The 20176-nt window shown below is 60.2% G+C and overlaps 7 protein-coding genes across 7 annotated transcripts; 3 read left to right on the top strand and 4 right to left on the bottom strand.

The window, feature by feature from the left end:
• Positions 1-588: 588 nt before the first annotated feature.
• A1Q1_03577 (acetyl-CoA C-acyltransferase) lies at positions 589-1943 on the top strand (the record flags this gene model as incomplete). The annotated part of the gene is made up of 3 exons (XM_014323375.1): positions 589-699; positions 747-838; positions 896-1943. The coding sequence occupies 3 exons, from the start codon at positions 589-591 to the stop codon at positions 1941-1943; spliced, it is 1251 nt and encodes a 416-aa protein (XP_014178850.1).
• Positions 1944-4675: 2732 nt separating this feature from the next.
• On the top strand, positions 4676-5534 carry A1Q1_03578 (uncharacterized protein; the record flags this gene model as incomplete). The annotated part of the gene is made up of 3 exons (XM_014323376.1): positions 4676-4729; positions 4846-4977; positions 5187-5534. 3 exons carry the CDS (start codon positions 4676-4678, stop codon positions 5532-5534), a joined length of 534 nt encoding a protein of 177 aa, XP_014178851.1.
• Positions 5535-5655: 121 nt separating this feature from the next.
• On the bottom strand, positions 5656-6588 carry A1Q1_03579 (protein-vacuolar targeting-related protein; the record flags this gene model as incomplete). Its single annotated transcript, XM_014323377.1, has 4 exons — positions 5656-5667; positions 5705-6022; positions 6080-6438; positions 6480-6588. 4 exons carry the CDS (start codon positions 6586-6588, stop codon positions 5656-5658), a joined length of 798 nt encoding a protein of 265 aa, XP_014178852.1.
• A 689-nt stretch (positions 6589-7277) lies between these two features.
• On the top strand, positions 7278-7998 carry A1Q1_03580 (endoplasmic reticulum protein; the record flags this gene model as incomplete). Its single annotated transcript, XM_014323378.1, has 2 exons — positions 7278-7479; positions 7526-7998. 2 exons carry the CDS (start codon positions 7278-7280, stop codon positions 7996-7998), a joined length of 675 nt encoding a protein of 224 aa, XP_014178853.1.
• Positions 7999-9170: 1172 nt separating this feature from the next.
• Positions 9171-10411, bottom strand: A1Q1_03581 (uncharacterized protein; the record flags this gene model as incomplete). Its single annotated transcript, XM_014323379.1, has 4 exons — positions 9171-9610; positions 9711-9986; positions 10036-10155; positions 10210-10411. 4 exons carry the CDS (start codon positions 10409-10411, stop codon positions 9171-9173), a joined length of 1038 nt encoding a protein of 345 aa, XP_014178854.1.
• A 2505-nt stretch (positions 10412-12916) lies between these two features.
• Positions 12917-13851, bottom strand: A1Q1_03582 (uncharacterized protein; the record flags this gene model as incomplete). Its single annotated transcript, XM_014323380.1, has 2 exons — positions 12917-13038; positions 13344-13851. 2 exons carry the CDS (start codon positions 13849-13851, stop codon positions 12917-12919), a joined length of 630 nt encoding a protein of 209 aa, XP_014178855.1.
• Positions 13852-16388: 2537 nt separating this feature from the next.
• On the bottom strand, positions 16389-19629 carry A1Q1_03583 (uncharacterized protein; the record flags this gene model as incomplete). Its single annotated transcript, XM_014323381.1, has 5 exons — positions 16389-16629; positions 16877-19056; positions 19104-19236; positions 19284-19506; positions 19578-19629. The coding sequence occupies 5 exons, from the start codon at positions 19627-19629 to the stop codon at positions 16389-16391; spliced, it is 2829 nt and encodes a 942-aa protein (XP_014178856.1).
• Positions 19630-20176: the final 547 nt, after the last annotated feature.

Consider the following 20176-nt stretch of genomic DNA (forward strand, 5'->3'; position numbering starts at 1 on the left):
GCTTGCGTCTCCAGCTATGGTAAGCAAGGCATGGCCGACAAAGTTGCAGTGGCGACCGGCTCGTACATCCGTGCCGATACGCTGATAACCGGTTGGAAAAGTCGAAAACAACCGGAGGTCTACCAGACAGACGGACGACTGACGGACGCGCGGACACGGGCAGCGGGCCATCTCTGCGCAAGATCCACTCCTGTCGATGGCCGCGCATAGCTTGATCGGGCTGAGGGCAGTGCAGGGCCGAGCATTGCATGTCTGAATAGGGTTGTGACAAGGCGGGGGCCGCCTGTGGACTGTACGGTGAACTTTTGCTGGGCGGCCGCTTATGCATTGAGGGGGCATGGGCTCGGAATGGGAAGTCGCCCCCCACGTGCACCCAGGCACCACCTGCTGAAACCTTCAGACGCTGCGCCTTCAACCAGTCACGACTCCCGGCAAGGCCGGCTCGCCCTGCATGGACGCCGGCTGCCAGCGAGGCATCAACAACGTCACTGTCGGCACAGCATACCCGGTCCCACACTCCCATCGCATCCACTTAAATACCCCGGCTATCTTTTACACTTCTCCAACTCATCCATCCCAATCAGCAAAATGACCTCCTCCATCACCAACGCCCTCCCCAGCCTCGGCAAGGCCCGCATCCTCATCAACTCCCCCGACGATGTTGTCGTTGTCTCCGCAGTCCGCACCCCCTTCACCAAGGTGAGCCCAAATTGCAAAGAGTTTAGCTGACAAACCAGGCTCGCAAGGGCGGTCTCAAGGACATGCTTCCCGAGGATCTCATGAAGGTCGTCATGCAGGAGAGCATCAAGCGCGCTGGTGTTAAGCCCGAGCTTCTTGGGTGAGTATCACCGTGGGTCATGGGAAGAAGTTTGGGGAAAGCTTCTGCAGCGCCCAGACGCCCGCGATCCGCACGGCTTCTTCGAGAGTACGAGCTGACAATGAGTGACGTTCAGGTCGGCACCGTCCTCCCCCCCGGCATGGGCGCCACCGTCGCCCGCATGGCCCAGCTCTCGGCCGGCATCCCTTACACCGTCCCTCTCCAGACTCTTTCGCGCCAGTGCTCGTCTGGTCTCCAGGCCGTTGTTAACGTCGCCAACTCGATCAAGGTCGGCGACTACGACATTGGTATGGCTGTTGGTGTCGAGTCCATGACTGCCAACTATGGTGCTGCGACTATGCCCCCCGCCTTCTCTGACGACGTCATGGAGAACCCGGAGTCGGCTGACTGCCTTCTCCCCATGGGTATCACTTCTGAGAATGTCGCCAAGCAGTATGGCATCGGCCGCAAGGAGCAGGACGAGTTCGCCGCCAAGTCGCAGCAGAAGGCTTTCGCCGCCCAGAAGGCCGGCCTTTTCAAGGAGGAGACCGTCCCCGTCAAGGCTCACTGGACCGACCCGAAGACGGAGGAGGAGAAGGAGATCATTGTCGACTCCGACGACGGAATCCGTGACGGTGTCACCGCCGAGTCCCTCGGCAAGCTCAAGCCCGCTTTCGCTAAGGACGGCTGCACCCACGCCGGTAACGCCTCCCAGGTTTCTGACGGCGCCGCCGCCGTCATCCTCGCTCGCCGCTCGACCGCCCAGAAGCTCGGCCTCCCTATCCTCGGCAAGTACGTCGGCTCCGTCGTAGTCGGTGTTCCCCCCAAGATCATGGGCATTGGCCCCGCCGCTGCCATTCCCAAGCTCCTCGAGAACTACAACCTCAAGGTCGACGACATTGACCTCTTTGAGATCAACGAGGCTTTCGCTTCCCAGGCCGTCATGTCCATCAAGCACTGCGGAATTCCCTTCGAGAAGGTTAACCCTGTCGGTGGAGCCATCGCTTTCGGCCACCCCCTCGGTGCCACCGGCGCTCGTCAGCTCGCTACCGCCTTCTCCGAGGCCAAGCGCAATGGTCAGAAGACCATTGTCACCTCCATGTGTATCGGTGAGTACCCCACGTGACCCTCTCCACCTCCACTTGCGCCCCAGCCAGGGTGAACCTCCACCTCCACCAACCATCCTCTTCATCTCTTACCATCTTCTACACATCCTCTCTCGTCTTCCAACATCATCTTCTTCATCTTTCTTTGTCTTTTGAAGCATAACTAACGTTTAAGGTACGGGAATGGGCATGGCAGCGCTGTTCACAAGCTCCTGATTTTCGTTCCTTGAAGTATTCGGCGTGAAAAGAGCGCATCGACGAGGTCAAGGGATGTGTAGAAGAGGTCGTCGGAAGAGGAACGGGTGGATCGGTGGTGGTATCTAATCTGATTCCGCTAGTCTACATCCGGCTCAGACATCCGGTTGCGCCCCGCCTGCGCCCTCTTGCGCCCTTCCTGCGCCCCTCCTATACGCCCTAACCCCTCGCCGACTGGGCACGTAGATGAGTCGCAGCAAGAAGTAGGAACTGTAAGACTGAGAGATTGTACATACCACACATAGCAACATACCAAAAGGCCATGCATCGGTCGTATTCTCTACACACTCTGAGCAGCTGATGGTCGACCCGGAGCGACAGACGGGCAGCGGCAGACCAGGCAACTGCCATCTGCCGCTACTCAATCATCAGCCGGCTGTGGCGTATAGTTTCCCGCAACTCGTGATACCCACTGACACCTTCTCCGACTGGGCCTTTTCTCCGCTCAGTGGTGTCGCTGGAATTAGCTAACCCGGAACAGGGGTCAGTAGCAGACAGCGGCACGGCGCTGAGAAGGGGCGTCGTCGTCAACCGCTACTGATGTCTTTAATGTGGGAAGCGAGCAATAGAACTATGCCAGCGTCGAAGAAGCCAGGGCACACTGAGGACGGTGTCAACCTGTGCCTCTCACTCGCCATAAGTGTAGCTTTTTCCTCAACTCGCCGTGAGTTCCGCACATAGGCTCGGAAAGTCAGGAGTCCAGCGATACAGAGCGGGGCCGAGGGCCGAGCACAAGGGGCGACGCTGGCGACGCTGAGAACGTCTGAGCCGTGCAGCCGTCTCATACGGCACTTCCTGGGCTGTGCTGACCCCCCTCTCCTCTGTGCCACCCTTCCCCACTGGACCCTCATTGCTCATCACAGCATACCTTCGTCTCTGCCCGTTTGGCTCCTGCGGCTTTCATTGAAAGTGCCGTGCCGCCCATATCTCTTGAGCACCGAACAACCTCCGTTTCGAGCCCGCCCTGGCCACGGTTAGTCGATCATCTTGCCTCTGCTACTCCACAGCCTCGAAGTCGAGCCATGCGAATCAGACTATAATGTAAAGATACATCCTAGGGTATACGATCTATGCCCCGTTCAAGGCGGGTACTTTTCTAAAAATCACTACTGCACTGCAAACAACGGGACACTCGGGCCCGCGGCCCTCGTGTTCGCTTAACCGAGGAAGTTGTAGCAGAACAGGTGCAGCGTAACAGACGCGAAGCAGAAGTCCGCAAAGGCGCTGTATGTCAGCTTTGTCCGATGGATTTCGACAGCTGTAACTGCTGCAAGCTGCAAGGGTAGGCTGGCACTCCGCGTGCCGGGCCTTCAGCAGCACTCCGCGGGAAGCTCACGCCATCCATGGCGGAAGAAGACGCAACGACGCAGCGGCGCAGCGTAAAGCTCACGCCGTCTTGGCCGAAGAAGACGCAGCCATTCACGGAAAACCCACGACCTCCGTTCTGCGCACTACAAGCCGATATACACTCACCGCTCCTGGTTCACCTCCTTGAACTCCTCGTCGCGGCCGGGGGAGACCTGCGCGCGCAGCGCCGCCAGGAGACAGAACTGTCCGACGGTGGATCCGAATCTGATTGTCAGCTCATCTGGGCGCACGGAAGCTGGTTGCACGCGGTAGTCTGCTGGTTGCTGACAACTGTGCGCTGTGCCACTAGTTGCCGGGCGGGCCGTGGAGCTTGCGGCTTTGCACGGGCAGACGTTGAAGCCGACACTTGTGCGGGAGTTGCGCGCAGCAGCCCCCGATCCATGTTCGGCTCAGACGTTCAGACCTCGGCCTGCTGGTTATGCCATGCTCGGCCCAGTCTCGGCCAGTGGGGCATTTCGTGCTTGGCTCAGTCTTCGGCCTGTCGGGCATGTAATGATCGGCCCGGCCCTTGGCCTGTTGGACATGGCAGCGGGCACGGAAACACTCACCCTCCAACGAACGCGTTGAACGGATGGCTCGTAACCACCAAGCGGTAGGCAAAGATCGTGACGCCGGTGACGATGAAGAAGAGCAGGAACGAGTCGATGAGCTTGACGCGCGCGGGCACCGTGGTCTTGTAGTTGTGCACGAGGGTCGAGATCGAGCCGCTGATCTGCTGCTGTGATGGCACAGCGGGAGTGGACTTTGATCCGGCCATGGCGTGTAGCTCTAACGGGGCTCGGCGGAATGCAGGCGGCGGCTTCGGTTCGTCAGAGCGCGGCGCGGCGAGTTTTGACGAGGAGGCGGAGAGGGTGGTGGGAGAGGGTTAAGGAGCGTGAAGTGAGGTGTTGTTGTCGTGGCTGGTGACGTCCGCAGCCTCGAAATAGCAGGTTCAGTGGTAGTGGTGACGCGGAACGTGTCCGGGTTGTTAAGTGGGTGGATGAAGTAAGCTTAATATCTGGGTGATTAGGAACGAGCGGCAAGGACGGAGGGATTCCGATTTCTGGCGGCGGGAGGTCCTTGAGAGATGGATTGATGGCCGAGACGTGTGTTTGAGAGTTGACACTCTATACCCAGCACAGCCAGCACCATGAACCAGGGCCCGACACAGCAGCAGGTCAACAACAGCTACTACCCCGGTCTCGTACGTACAAACCTGCCGATCCCCCCCACACCGTTTCCCCTGCTTCCAATCACCCGGCTATGGGACCTTCCTTTTGTGCCTTCCTCGGCTCCCACTGTGCGATTGACTGACGACAGAACGAGTCCGAGGCGCTCAAGCGTGCCCGCCGTCCTTACCAGATGCGCAACCTCCTCACCGGCGGTGCTGTCGTTGCGTTCATCCTCGGCGTTTACGCGTACTCGATCTCGGCTGTCAAGCAGGACGACTTCGTGAGTTGCGCCCCTCGCTCCTTCCTCTCTCATGCCTTCCTCCCCGCCTTCCTCGCCTTCCCTCTGTGCCTTCCTTTCTGTCTTCCTCCTTGCCTTCCTCGCATCTCGCCGGCGGCTTGCACGTGGCATGCTGCTAGCTTGGTCTGAGGGCCGCTGCTCTCCGCCATATCGCTAGCCATGAACCTCTCGGATGACAAGCTGACAATCAGTCTGACGTCGTCGACCTTCTCCCGCCCGCCGAGGAGCGTGCCCTCGTCAAGACGATCGAGGACGAGCAGCGCGAGGCCGAGGCCGCTCGTCTTGGCTCCACGTCCACCTCTTCCACTCCCTCTTCTACCTCCGCTTCCTCTTCCAGCTCGTCTCCGTCTTCGGCTTCGGGCAAGTCGGGCGTCGCCTCGCTCCTCCCCCGCCGCCTCAGCGACATCGAGTGGGTGCGCCAGCGCGGACTCGTCGAGCCTGGACGTGACAACGTGCTTGTCTGGGGAGCGCCGAGCGTCGACAATATCGGAAACATGAGGCAGAACCCGGGCACGACGCCCGGCTCCAAGCCCCTCTAAGCGACGATGTCCGCGCGCGCCGATCTAACCCTTATCCGCATAGCATATCTGTAAAAATGTACATGGCATGACACTGCTCTTGACCCCTCGTTACCTCTTTCTCTACAACCCGATGAGAGGTCTAGACAGCGGGCTGTTTGTCAGTTATGCCTGTATCAGAGTTAACTCACGCGAAGAGCCCTGAGACGCTCAGCAAGCCTTCCGTCCTCCTCGAGCGGCGCCTCGGCGACAGGCGTAGCGGGGGCTGCGATCTGCTCCGTGGGCACCTTGGCCTCGCCGAGTCCATGCTGGATCTCGAGGCCGGCCTCGTCCGCGACCTGCTGCATGAGACCATCGACCTGGTCCTGCGGCGTCGTGAGCGCGGTCGTGTCGCTCATCGTGCTCTCCATGTACGATGTCTGGACGTCGAGGTCGTTGAACTGTGCCTCGAACTTGTCCATAACCATGGATATCTGCATGTTAGCTAGACCGCCGTGGGGTTCAAAAAGCTATCGCGCGCGTCCATGAAAGCGCAGCTCGCTACGCTCGCTCCACGGCCCACTCACCCGCTCCAGGTTCATGCTCTCCATCGCCTTGTCCATGCCCTTGACGACAGACCCCATCGAGTTGGTCACGGTGCGCATCGTGACGGCCGTCTCGACACGGCTCGCGACCGCATCAATGCGCGAGGCGAGACGGAGGAGGTTGAGTGCCTCTGTCTTCTTGCGGATGGCGTTCTGGGCGTAGATGCGCGCCCCCTCCGTGTTTCCCTTCTGGAGCGCAGCCTTGAGCTTGTTCTTCTCGGCGGTCTCGTCCTTGTTCGCCTTCTTCGCCTGTCGGTTCAGCGACTTGGCCGTGAACTGTGCGTTAGCTGGCGCGAGGACGAACTTGGCAGCGCGGGACACACCTTGAGCTGGAAAAGAGCCTCTGCACATGTTAGCTAACGTCAATCCCGGTGCAGCTCACTCTCTAGGTTGCTCATGGTTGATGTTGTGTCGATGCGGCGATGGCAGATGGCCAGATGGACCTGAAGGACGCCTAAAGTCGGTGGCGTGCGGTGGCTCGGGTCGCCCATGGCCGCACAAGCGTAGCTGTACGGTGCAGCGTCATACATGACCGGTCAATTTGCTTCCGTGCCAGCATTAGCCGCACTCCTGGGTGACGAGATGACTTCTGACCGGGAACGACAGCGCGACCAACGCGTCCTCTGCACTAAGCACCACTCTCATCACTGCATACCGATTCGCGACCGCCGACAGCGACGCAAACACCAAAAGACAGCGCAGAATCCTGCAGTTCGACACCCCCGAACTCCCCTGTCACCACTCCGACCACGTAGCGACCCCAGGCCGCGACACAGGTCATGCTCCTCCACCTCCTCAGCTATGTTGGGGCGATCACCGCATTCCTCTTCGTGACTCTGTCACTAGGTAAGCTTGTTGACTGTTTTCCTAGCTGACTCCAGCGAGTGGACTGCTCTGGGTCGCCGAGCTGATCGAGGAGCACTCGCGTGCTGCCCGCATCATCGGCCGACGGGCGATTTACGTGAGCCTTTCACTGACTTCCCTTCGCTGACCTTCCCAGACGATTATCGTCCTGCACGTACTGCTGTTTTTCACTGACCGGCTGCCGTTCTGGCACATCGTATTCGGCATCTTCTGCCAGATCGTGTACCTGCAGCACTTCAGCTCCTCATGGCCCTACATCTCGCTGACCGGCGCGACCTTCCTCCTCTCATGTGCGCTCGTCGTCGCGGACCACTTCATGTGGTTCTTCCACTTCGCCGCGGTTGCGCAGGAGGCGAAGCGTTCCCGCGCCGCTCGGTATCGCTACCACGCTCATCCCGTCAAGGAGGCGCCAACCTTCATGGAGGTTGCGTCCTTCTTTGCCATCTGCGTCTGGTTCGTGCCGCTCTTCCTCTTCCTGAGTCTGAGCGCGAACGACAACGTGATCCCCAGCCACTTTGGTAAGCCATCTCCATTTCTTCATTTCTCCAGGGCTGACAGAACTAGGGACACCAACACCAACGCCGCCCGTGCCTGTCGAGGGAGGTCACGCTGCGCCGCGCAGGTCGCGACCAGGCGCGTCGCTCGTTAAGAGCGCGCTCGCGCCTGTCATGGGTCTGATCCCCCGCATCGGCCGGAGAAGGGACACGGAGGGTCTCATCGCGCCGCGCACGCCGGGGCTCAGCCCCGTCCCCTCGTCCGTGAGCCTGAACGGCAACTACGTCCCGTGGGGCGGGGAGAGCTCGCCGAGTTCTCCACAGGCCTTCTCGCCGATGGCGAGCTACTCTGGATTGCCCGGAGCGGGAGGGAGTGGGTTCTCGACGCCGCCGCCGCCGAAACGGCGCGTGTCCCAGAGCTCGGTCAATAGCGAGATCGAGCTGAGCGGGATGGACACGGGCATCGCGACGGGCAAGGACAAGCCCGTCCGCCGCGCGGCACGCAGCAGGGTGCAGAGCCGCGCCGGCAGTCCCGAACCATAGTCTGTATTCTGGTGGACATTATGCACACGTACATGCCTAGCGTCAGTGGAAAGAAGGACGGACGCACCGCACAGGTGCCCGATCTGGGCGAAGGCGATCGGCGTGCCACCGTTGCCACCGCAGTTTGCTCCCGCGCGTCCATCATCCGTCATGCGAGACGTGTGTTCCAACCTCCACCCTGGTTCAGCACTTGGTCATTTCAACTCATCCCACCCCCATCATCCACAATGTCGGCCGCCATGGACGTCGACTCTGAGCGAAAGCCCCGCTTCGAGGTGAAGAAGGTGAGTCACTAGCTCCAGTGTCTTCGATCTAGTCTCTCGCGAGAGCCGGGAAGGTCAGACGCCGGCGTAAGGAGTCTACAAGTGACGTCGACATGTGCCCTTTCGTCTACCTTCCTTGTCGCAGGATCGCCGCTGCAGCTGTCTAACGTGCACATATGAAAGCTGACAACCACAGTGGAACGCAGTCGCCCTCTGGGCGTGGGGTGAGCTTGTAAGCTTCCAGTAAGGCTGACAGCAGACATTGTCGTCGACAACTGCGCCATCTGCAGGAACCACATCATGGACCTGTGTGAGTACGACGGGGAAGGGGCGCGCGTCAGATCGGTCCTTGGATCTTCAGGCGACCTGTTCATCAACCGCACACCGAACGCGACCTTTCCTCTCCGCTAGTCCACGGCGAGTTAGCTGACACCCAGGCATCGAGTGCCAGGCGAACCAGGGCGGCGAGTCGGAGGGCTGCACCGTCGCATGGGGTATCTGCAACGTAAGCTGACGGTTGGTGCATTAGCTGACGAACAGCACGCGTTCCACTTCCACTGTATCTCGCGCTGGCTCAAGACCCGTCAAGGTGAGTCGTTGATGCTCGCTGCGGCAATAGCTGAAACGGCCCCATGATCTGTAAGCTGACTCCCAGTGTGCCCCCTCGACAATCGCCAGTGGGAGCTGCAGAAGTATGGCCGGTAGAATGGATCGTGTACAACTACAACTTTACAAGACAAGACCCGCTTCGATGTATATGTGTTTCGCTTTTCACGGCAGCCTAGCGCTTGACACTGCCTGCCTTAACTGCTGATCGCGCCTGTCCACGAGAGTTCATATCATGTCCGAGAGGAATGATGACTAATGCCAATGGATGTGCATGCTCTAAATCTAAAGTGTCTAACTCCTCTATTGCGTCTTGGGCACCTCGACCGAAGTCTCCATGACCTTCATCGGATCCGCGCGACTTTGGGCCCACTCCCCTCTATCGAACCTTCCCTCCTCAGCCTCAACTCTTTCTCCCAACCGCGTCAGTTCCTCCTGCAACCTAGCCGTGATCGCAATCCTAGCGTCGCGCGTAGCCTCATCCTCGCGTTCCGAGTACGGCCAGTCGCCGTAACCCTTGCCCATTTGCGCCGAGTTGGCTATCGTCTGTGGACCGGGGACCTCCTTCAGTGCTGGGTGGAGGGGGGCTACCTGGTCGAGTTCTGAGCAGGTCTGGCGGTAGGACTGCACCAGTGGCGAGATGAGGGGCGAGATGGACTGCCCGATGGTGATGGAGACGTTGGCGCCAGGCCGGGGCAGGAAGCGGGGGAAGCCGCGGCGTTCGTCCATGATCTGGTCGAAGCCTGCACACATTAGCCTTGGCCCCATAGATCCATAGAGACATCAGAAAGGGGGGGAAGAGGGGGCTCGCTGCGCTCGCTGCGCTCGCCTTTGGGAACTCACCACTAATCCATATCGGGATAATCTCCGGCATCTCCTCCGCATCCATGACGATCCGGCCCACTCCCCACTTGAACCTCCGCATGCCGCCTGCGGGATTGTTCTTCTCCTGATTCACACGTCCCTCCGGGTATATGTTGACCCAGCCGCCGTGCTTGAGCCGGTCGATCGCCGTATCCACTGCGTCCTGGTAGATACCGCCGCCGCGGACTGTCTCGATCACCTGGCCGAGGGAGAAGAAACGCCCCATCGGGGCGGACGTGAACATGATGTCGCTTGCTGCATTGGTTAGCGGGGCACTAACGGTGGGGTTAGGGGGGAGACGTACCGCCCAATGTCCATCTGTTGTTGTGACAGGTGTATGCTGGTCGCGCGAAGGGCGCATACACGCTCGCAGGGAGAACGGCCCAGGTCATGGGATCGTCGACGACAGAGTTATGGTTGCAGACTGGGGGCGTCAGTTGAGTTGTCTCTCCCCACCCTAAGTTCACGGAGGACTCACTGGTCAGAACACCTCTTCGCTTGCCCTTCTCGGCGGGTCCTTCCTTTGTCGTCCGGTCCTTGCCTAGCTTGAGCGCTTTGTAGAGGTGTTCTTTGCCCTCGACGCGGAACTGGCGCGTCGTCAGGGACATGAAGCCCTTGCACCACAGCCCGACGACGGACATGGTCAGCGCCGACGCGAGCGAGGACGGTGGTGGGGCCATGGTGACGACTTCTACAGAGGTTGATACCAAGTGACGAGCGTGGTGACCAGCAATCGACGATCGAAAGCGAGGGAAAAGGGAGCGCGGGGCGATTGCCGAGAAGCGTCGAGCGTGCTAGGCGTGCCGGGGATGCCGATGTGCGAGCGCGATGCCGGACAGGGATGCGCTGCACTCGACCTGCCGAGCGGTGTCGAGAACCGAAGAGTTGTAAGAGATATGGACGAAAGTGATCGACGAACCGCCGCACGCTCCCGACTTTTTTCTGTTGACATGACGTCCGACGCGCGGCAGCGGCGGACCGGACATGTGCCAGTTGGCCCGATACCCGAGATTGGGGGGGGGGGGGGGGCTTGATTAGAATGATTACCCGTGCCTGACTTGCAACTTGTTTCTATTTCTCTTGGCAAAGCCTCGATCACGGCTGCCGATTGCAAGATTATGAGATGCATAGAGGGATGTTGATAGGTGATGGCCCAGCTCACGCACAGTTCCCCGTCTCCGCGACGAGACACCAGAACTCGTGCGGCGTGCCGTGGTTGATCCAAGCGACCTTGCCCTTGGACACGAAACCATATCGCGCATAAAAGTCAACCTGCCGTCAGCCAAGGTCAACTCCCCTACTCACATTCTCCTGGATGTGGGTGTGCAGTCGGACGTTCTCGCCCGCCTCCGTGCCTCTTTGGAGCGCGTATCGCGTCATGGCACCACCGTACCCCTTCCCCTGGAATGCCGGGTCGACACCCAGCCAGGAAACATGGTAGCACTCGTCCGGGTAGTAGTCTCTCGTGAGGCCGGCCGTCGTGTCCCAGAGCTTCCAGTCAGCGCGATCCCCCCGTCATACATACCGTCTTCATACGCTCCTTCGCGATGTCCGGCATGTTCTCAAGCTCGGCGTCGTACGGTGTCGGCTCGCTCGATCTGATGTCAGCTCGGCAGTCCACCCTCACTTACTTCGGCATTTTCTTTTTAAGAATGAAGAGCGCCGCAACGTCACGATCTCCGATCGCTCCTTCCTCCGCCGGTCCATCGCCCTCCAGAATGGTCCAAACCTCATGATCCGGATTAACGAGCGAGCGGTACGCAACCTGCTTCATCTGGAGGAGGTGCCAATGCTCCGCTTCGTCCTTCGGCAGGCCCTCGAAGAGCGCCGAGGAGGGATAAAACGTGTCCAGGGCAAAGGAGCGAACATAGCTGCGCGCAAGAGCGTCGACGGTCTCTGGGCTAGAGTCCGTGATCTGCGTGAGGGCGGGGAGTGGCGCGTCATGATGCTTGGGGAGAATGTAACGACTGACGAAAGCAAAAGTCAACTTTCGGGAGTCGTAGTGCGCGTAGTGGGCAGTGGGATGGTGATGCTGTGGTGCCCCACACGGAGATGAACGAAAGTCGAGTCAGCCATTCAGAGTCGTGTCATGGGCGCGAAGGCGTTGGTATACGCACGTCCAGCCGGCATCGCCGCCCGAGATGGAAGCGTATGAAGCGTATAGGCGAGATGAGCGAGTGGTATAAGGAACATCCGCAAGTAGACGGACCGCTCTGATTTTCACTAGCTTTGTTTCGAAGGAACTCTCACACCAAGGCTATCAGCATTGCTGTGAAGACAAGGGCAACGTGAGGCTCAAGCCAGTGATACGCTTGGTGACGGTTCAGTCCAGGGGTGCCGACAACGGTGCCGACAACTGGTGAGCGGTTGGGCATCGGCTTCTCGAACGGAAGGAGAGAAGCACAATGAAGGGTGTGTCTGGACAGCCCGCAAGGCAGAAACTGTATGGGCTCGGCACCTACTCCGGCTTCGAATGCGTTAGCTGGGTCGCAAAGCCAGTGACACTGGCAAGGTTGGCTGTGATCTCGTCAGTGACGATATCTGTGCCGTAACCGACATCAAGCAATTGTCGACAGCCGCTGTAGGCAAGTCTGGATTGGTGTCTGCGTGGCTGAGGAAGAGATGCGAGGGCTGCCATGGGAGACTTGGGGTGCGGGTGTGTGTCGTGATACAGGGAAAGAAGGTCGAGAGGCGAGACCGGGAGCGAGAGGGAGTTGCTTCTAGGCTCTAATCTCCATGGCGGTTCACACGTCTGTTTCCGCATCTCGGCTCATCGTGCAGTGGGTCTCGGCGGAAGCGAGCAGTGCCGTACACGTTCCCCGCTCTTCGCTTCACTCCGGGCCGCCAGAGAGTGCCGCTCACGTCTCTGGATAACAGTCCACAACGCTCAGCTGACTGTCGACTCTCGTGTTGGGCTCCCAGAGATGTGGCATACTGTAATCTCACAATTAATATAGATATACAACATCAGGACGTGTACAGATGATCAGCCCTGTCACACGCCTTCCGTGGGTGGTGACCGCGGTTCCGCGCTTTCCGCACCCTATGCGACGAAGGAGGTCATCATATCGCGTCTTCGTGGCCGTGACTGGTGGCGGGGTACCCCGGCAGGTGTGAATCTCGCTGTCGTTATGGAGATTCGGGAGGCAGAACGCCAACAACCCGCAGCTCAGCGGGGACTCTGCTCAAAGAGCCAGAGCGGGGCTGATGTGTGCAGCGGTGTCATGAGCGGTGGGGTCCTCGTTGCTGCCACAGAAGCTGGAGCCAAGTCCAGAGTCGTCGGGAGTGATGGCTACGCGGCCAATGTCTGCGAGGAAGCGTGGGCTGAATTTGCGCATTTCCGTTCCATGCCTCTTGCGGTCGGGGCCGTAAACGACGCACGAGTGTTGTGGGTGAAGTCCTTCACGTCAGCGACATTATAAACCCGCCACTCACCAGGATATAGATGAAGTCCGCCGGGCAGAGGGATCTGTCCGCCGTCACGTCGTACACCACCATGACGCTGCCGCTAGCGAGCGAGGCGAGGAGGTTGATGGGGTGACGGGCATCAGAGGCGGTGTGCGTCCTGTTGTCAGCTGCCACTCTGGTGGCGACTCGAGACGTGCCACTTACCACATGGTTTGCTCGAGCGTGCACAGATCTTCTTAACATCGCCGTTTGTCAAGCTGCTAAGAAACCCAAAGGGCTGGAGGCCAAAATGGCTTGGTCGGGTGTTCTCGAGGCTGATCCCCCTCACGTTAGGCTGGCTGAGAATCTGCAGTGGCGAGGAGGGATGGGGTGTGTGGGCATTTCTTTCCTCCATATTCTCATTGGCACTCTCGCCAGAAGAGGACTGGGATACCTCGTGGCGGTGGTTCCGCACCCACCGGCGGACGTACTCAGGCTTGGGTTCGACTATGAGCTCATCGCGAGCTCCAATGCCGAGGTCACCACATGTCCCAGTCACAGAGAAGGGTAGGACAAACGCCAGCACTCCCGGCACCGGAGTGGCGATCTCGTTCCGGAGCACGGAGCGGGCAGCGGACTGACCTTCGAGCAGTGCGTCCTCCAGGACATCCCTGCCCCGGGTCAAATATGGAAGATCGTCTGAGGATTGTTGCTGCTTGTGGTCGAGAACCATCAAGGACGGGCAGGGGCGAGTGTGGCTGAGACCTGGTGAGGCGCTGGTAATTGCAATGTCGACACTATTGAAGGGGGCCGGCGGATGTCGAAATCAACCTTGCGATTAGGGTGTCTACATGTACGTCGACCTTGGGTCGAGAGATGGAGTCATGACGAACGTTGAGGTCTGGCGCAGAACGTGGGAAGCTTTTGGGGAGCGAAGAGAGTGGTTAAGCGAAGATGTCATCGCAACCAATCAAGGTATGCCAAGTTGTCCCGAGTAGTGACAGGAGAAGAGGAACGCATTATTTGGCCACTTGCATTCTTGAGCCACATCCGTACGCAGGTTCAGCGAGGCGATCGTTGGTGTTTCGAAGGGGCTGGGCAAAGGCGAAATGTCATGAAGGGAGAAAAGGGAGACAGAATGCTCGAGTCCTATAGTGGATCCTCCTGCCCTTCACCGAGAGACTCACTGCTGACCGGGCCGTCAGCCCGGCGGCCCACGACAGTGACGGTCGGGTGCTCTGGCGCCCTGACTCTTCAAGCCCCTCTTGCAAGGACGGTTGGATAGTCTTGATATCGTCAACTCGGCAAGCAGGGGATGGTGACTGCCTATGCATACCGCTCTGCATTTTGGGAAAGAACGCAGAGCCGTCACGATGCATGATTTGCAGTGGATGACGGGTTGGACTCGACTCTTAGGATTCCCGCTCACAAGTGAGGGGATGTTAGGCTGGCGTGCCCAGCGAGCCTCTGGGTGCCACTCCCTTCGACGTGCCTTGGGCGTGATCGAGGAACAGCACGCCTACTGTCAATTTCAGAATGATCACTACACCCTGACATTTCTTAATCGACCCCAATGTTAAGATTAGACACTACACGCCCGCTGTGACCCGTGACAGAACGCTACACTGATTAGAATTTTCTAATCAGATTAGAAAATCGCTGATTAGAAATTTGTTTGGGAGGTAGATACACCCCCTCTGTGACCCGTGACATAGGACTACAGCAGGGCTGTGACCCGTGACAGGGTGTAGTGATCATACTGAATTTTACAGTACTGCCACTGTGGGGCCAAACGGCCAGCCCGTCCACCTGATGTCATTCCATCGCCGCCGACCTCCACACCCCGTACACCCGTGACCTCCACCTCGCTTTCTTATCTCTTGCTCCGTCTTCCCCTGCGTGCTCACTCAGCAACACACACAGCACCGCGTCAAATGCTCTCCGCCCGCCTCCTCAAGCACCTTCTTCCGAAGCGCTGGGCGAGCACCATGGCAATCGAGACTGACAAGCTCAACGGTATAATTCTCACCTGACGTCGTTTCTCATCGCTGATATCAGTCCTCCACGGCCCCTTGCAGCCGCTCACGCGCCCGGGCGACCGCGAACATCCCACCGGCTTCTTCCGCGATGGCTACTGCTGGGGCAGCGACGAGGACCCGGGGCAGCACTACGTCGGAGGTGTCGTTACCAAGGAATTCCTCGAGTTCAGCAAGTCGAGAGGTAAGTAGAGGCTAGCGAGGAAGGCTTATACGGCGATGGGCAGAGCGTGTGCAGTAGGCGGTGTACTCGATGCGGATTGCAGCGAGTAGTGAGATTCCGAAGCCCTCCGCCATACTGTCGATGAGCGGCTCGCAGCCTCCTCGGCGCGCGGTGATCGGCTCTGCTCAAGGCGGCCTTCCTCGGTGCAGCTGCGCACCCGAGCAGCCAGTACAGGTGCCGGGGTATTTGCGAGCCGACACACGGATCTGATGCTGAAACTCAGGCAACGACCTCTCCTCGCGCCGCCCCGGCTTCCCCGGGCTGACAGAGGGGTGTCGCTGGTGTCTCTGTGTTGAGCGGTGAGTACCGAGGGGGCTGCATCTCACCCATGACAGCGGCGACTGACTGCCGGTCGGGTGCATGCTTGTCACGACAGCGAAGCTCTTGTGCTCTTGTTCATGAGCTAACGCCCAGCTGGAAGGAAGCCATGATGGCAAGCGAGCGACTCGGCGACGCCGTCGTGCCCCGGTAAGTCTTTCTCCGCAACCCGCACAGCTAGAACTCTGGTGTGGAAGCTGACACGCCAGCGTCGACCTAGCCGCCACCGCCATGGACACGCTCAAGACGGTGACGATGGCGGACCTGCTGAGGTTCCAGTGGCGTCCCTCCATCAGCACGGGTGAGGGGATGGTGAGTCCCCCGCCAGACGCGGGGGCGGGCACGGGGCCGTCGCGACGCTCCTGATATGACGCTATTTGCATTGCCCCCTTGTTGTTTTGATTCGAATGTACACCAGATTATTCGCCAAGTCAGTCCGAATGATGCATCACTGACTTACTGACACGGCGATATCTTGTGGGTGCCGTGCATCTGCGTCCACATGTAAGGAAGGGCAGGTTGCACGTCGGAGCAAGTCCAGGAATCGGTTGCACCGGGTGTCCTGGTGCCTTGCCTTCGAACTCGAACAGCTGTTCGAGCAAGCGTACCTCGAAATTATACCCACAATACATGCTGATACACCAGTTGGTTCTTGTCTTACGCCGAGCCAAGGCTCGGCCAAACTGTATGCTACTATCCTAAATCCAATATGAGTCCTGGGGTGGTTCGCTTCTTCTTTCTTCTGCTCGCGTATCGGTGTCGTGGTGGTCGTCCCACTGGGTTGACCGGTGTCGCGGCTGGACTCGGTTCCCGAAGCCGTAGGGTAGGGGTTGATGACGGGCCGGGGCTGCAGTTGGCGTGCACTTGCGCTGGGGCCAAGAAGGGGGAGGGGTGGTGTTCGAGATTCGGCGATGCGAGGGCGGGCTTATTGCTGCTGCGCATACTGCTGTCGGTTCAGCATGGCCATCTGCTGCATCTGCTGCTGCTGGAGCATCTGCTGCTGGTGCTGTTGCTGGAGCATCTGCTGTTGCTGCTGTTGCTGGAGCAGCTGCTGCTGCTGTTGCTGCTGCTGCGCCATCTGCTGGTGCTGCAGCATCTGCTTCTGCTGCATTTGCTGTTGCTGTTGTTGCGGCGACATCCCGCCGACGCCGCCGACGCCGCCCATGCCCATTTGTCCCGACATCTGGTTCGACATCATGGGCACGCCCATCATGCCCATTGCGCCTTGGCCCATCATCTGGCCCTGCCCCTGCATGCCCTGCATGCCGCCTTGCATGCCGGGTTGCATCTGCATACCCGGCTGCATGAGCTGCTGCTGCTGCTGGGCTGGGGAGATCTGGCCCTGCTGCGGCTGAGGCGACACGGCCGGGTTGCCCATCATCGGCATGCCCATGTTCATCCCCGGCGACATCTGCATCATGCCCTGCTGCATGCCCTGGGTCTGCATGCCTTGCTGCATGCCCTGCTGGCCCTGCTGTCCCATGCCCTGCACGCCTATGCCCATGCCCTGGCCTTGCATGTTCTGGCCCTGCATGCCCATCTGCGGCTGCATCATGCCGCTGGGCCCGCCGGGCGTCATGCTGCCGTGGCTGCCGGGCGTCATGGCGCCAGGCGTCATGCCCGGCGGCGTCATCTGCTGCTGCGGTATCGGCATGCCCAGCATCGCGGCCTGCACTTGCGGGCTCACCTGCTGCGGCATCATACGCATCTGCACCGGGCTGCCGTAGCCGGGCATGTACGACTGGCGAAGGTTGGACGGTCCCGGCCCCATGCGCTGGTACATTGGCGACTGCATCGGCTGCTGCTGCATCGGCGCCTGCATCGGTGAGCCGGGGCCGACGGGCGTCTGCGGCATCGGCGACTGGACGGGGCCGCCCAAGCTCGCGTTCTGCGCGCCAGGCGTCATGGGCGTGCGCGGGTAGTTCGGAGCTTGCGGGCGGTACGAGGGCGAGCCGGCCGCGCCGCCCTGGTACGGCATGCGCATCTGGCCCATGTGCTGCTGCCCGCCTTGCGGGGGGGACATGGCCGGCACGCTGCCGTACGCCGGCCGCTGCTGCTGCGGGTAGTACCGGGGCGTGTTGGGCATTGTGTGCGGTGGCGGTTCCCGCATCTGCGGCTGGCCGTACGGCTGCTGCGCCTTTGGTGGCGGGGCATGCGGGCTCGGTGCGACTCCATTGAGGCCGAGCGCCGAGGGCGCCTGCGTGTTGATCTGCGCCGCTGCCTGGGCCCTAAGCCGGATGGTCGAGTTGTCGTGAAGCGCACGAGGACGGGCAGGGTCGAGCGTGCCTCGGATGATCGGCGCCCGGTTCGCAAGCAAGCGTTTCGCGAGGGTGTGGGCCATTCCAGGCTTGGCGTCGACCAGGGCAGACGGTGGTGTGTCGGAGGTTTCAACGAGCTTGGCGAGCGACGCAAACAACTCGTCCGCGACGGCCTGCTCGCGGTCGCTGACCCAGGTGGCGTCACCTTTCCGGACACGCAGCTCCTGCCACTCTTGCAGCTCCTCGATGCGCTCGGCGTTCGCGGCCAGAACGTCGTCGACAGACTCCTCGACCTTGACCTCGGCCTCGTCCTCGCCCTCGAGCTTGTCGCCGGGCTTCTCGGGCTTCTTCGCGAGAACACCCTTCCAGCCCTCCTCGGGGACGTTGTGTACCGTTGACTCCTTCAGGTACTTGCGTTCCCGGGCAGATTCGTGCATGGCGTCCAGAGTAGAGTCGTAGCCCATGCCCGCGGCAGAGCTGGAGTCGTACGTCGGCGCAAAACTCGGGGTGAATGCACCAGTCGACACACGAGGGACAGACACCGGGTGCAGCGTCGTGTCGAAAGAACCTGTCCGGCGCGCCTTCAGAATGTCCTTCCACCGCTGCGCCTTCAGACTCGCTCTCCGGATCACGACCTCAGAGAGCTTGGGCACGTCCTTCTCGTCCGGCTCGCCGAGGACGCCACTCGTCTGGACGGCGACGGGCTTGGCGTATCCAAACTTCTGGCCCGTTTCCGCAAACGTCTCCAGCAGTGTCTTGCCTGGTTCGAGCTTGACCTTCTTTTTCGCGGCCTCGACTTCGCGCAGGTCGACGCTCGCCGTGAACCACTCGCCGGACAGGGTACCCACGCCGTTTCCGGGCGTCTTCTGCATGAGGGCCCAGCGCTCTTGCGTCTGCGTAAAGTCAAGCGGGGATGATCCGTCGTCCAGAGGCTCGACCTGTAGCAGAATCTGATGGAGAGCGGTGCAGAATGAGTACAGTGTCATCGGCGGGAAGTGGGCCGGGAGAGGCGGCACCGGGAGGTGGATCCGCGACAGTGACGGCACCGGGTTCGGGTAGGATGACGGCGCGAGCAGATGCTCCGTGAAGAGGTGGATGGTGGACTGAGGTCAGCAACGCGTCCCGGATTAGTCAGAAGCAAAACACCCACCACCAGGTTCTCCCATGTCAGCGTGTCCTGCTTCAGCATGTAGCCCAGCGTGTTCTCGTCTGACCGCGAGAAGTCGGGCGGTAGTGACAGCGAGAGCAGGTTGTTGATGGGAGGCGGTAGACTCTTGGCCATTCTGTTTGTCAGCTTTGTACAGACACATGGTCAGCATGAAGGACTCACTGAGCAATAACGACGGCAATCGCCTCGCGCACGTCCATGGACAGCGGTCGTCCTGGTCCATCATCCTCCGTCTTGACGTCGTTACCGTTCGAAGCATCGCCTGCTCCGTTCGGGTTTGCCATCCGTGCTCGTTTCGTGTCGTGGTTGTCACCGCCGTTTGCCTCTTGCAAGGCGGCGGCATCAGCGCTCATGCGCTTTCGTTTCGTGCTCGAGTCGGGTTGGGCTGCATCAGGTTAGCGACATGCAAACATTGGGCGCCAGTGTAGGTTGAGGAGGATGGAGGTCTGCACGTACGTGTTGTGGGTGACTCGGCAGCACGCGCCGAACCCCTGGTCTCTCTGGCCATGGGGTGGAGAGGAGGAGGGAAGCGGGAAGGGACAATGCAAGGATGTTGGTTGGTGGTGGTGGTGTGGGCCGAGTAATTTGATGGACGGGGCCCTTTGTCGCACAGTGACTACCGGCGGTTGATGATGGATGTTGGACGCGTCGTCCCTGGTCCGATTGCTATGTCGGATGTCGGGGCGCGTCAATGTCGAGGGAAGATAAATCAACAAGGCGGCGGTCGGTTGCCTGGATGGAGGCGGGGCACGGGACGGGAGAAGGGCAGGGGAGGAGGCGGCGTTCTCTGGCGTGTGGAGTAGTGCGGCGGATCAGAGCCGTTGATGCGAGGGGGAGGGGGATGGGGATGGATGTGTGTGGTGGTGGTGGATTGCAAGTGGTGCTAAGGTTCAACTTGGCTGAAAGCAAGCGTTGGATGTTGATGGTGCACGCCGAGGGTGAGGGTACGGAGGGTACGAGGTTCGAGGGTGGATGCTTAGGAGCACGACGGCGGAGTCCAAGGCGTAGGGCGTGGGACACTCATCCAGCGTATCACCGTACAGTCCACCATCGAG

The sequence above is a fragment of the Trichosporon asahii genome, assembly GCF_000293215.1.
Source record: "Trichosporon asahii var. asahii CBS 2479 unplaced genomic scaffold scaffold00056, whole genome shotgun sequence".
In the NCBI taxonomy this organism is placed as follows: Eukaryota; Fungi; Basidiomycota; class Tremellomycetes; order Trichosporonales; family Trichosporonaceae; genus Trichosporon; species Trichosporon asahii.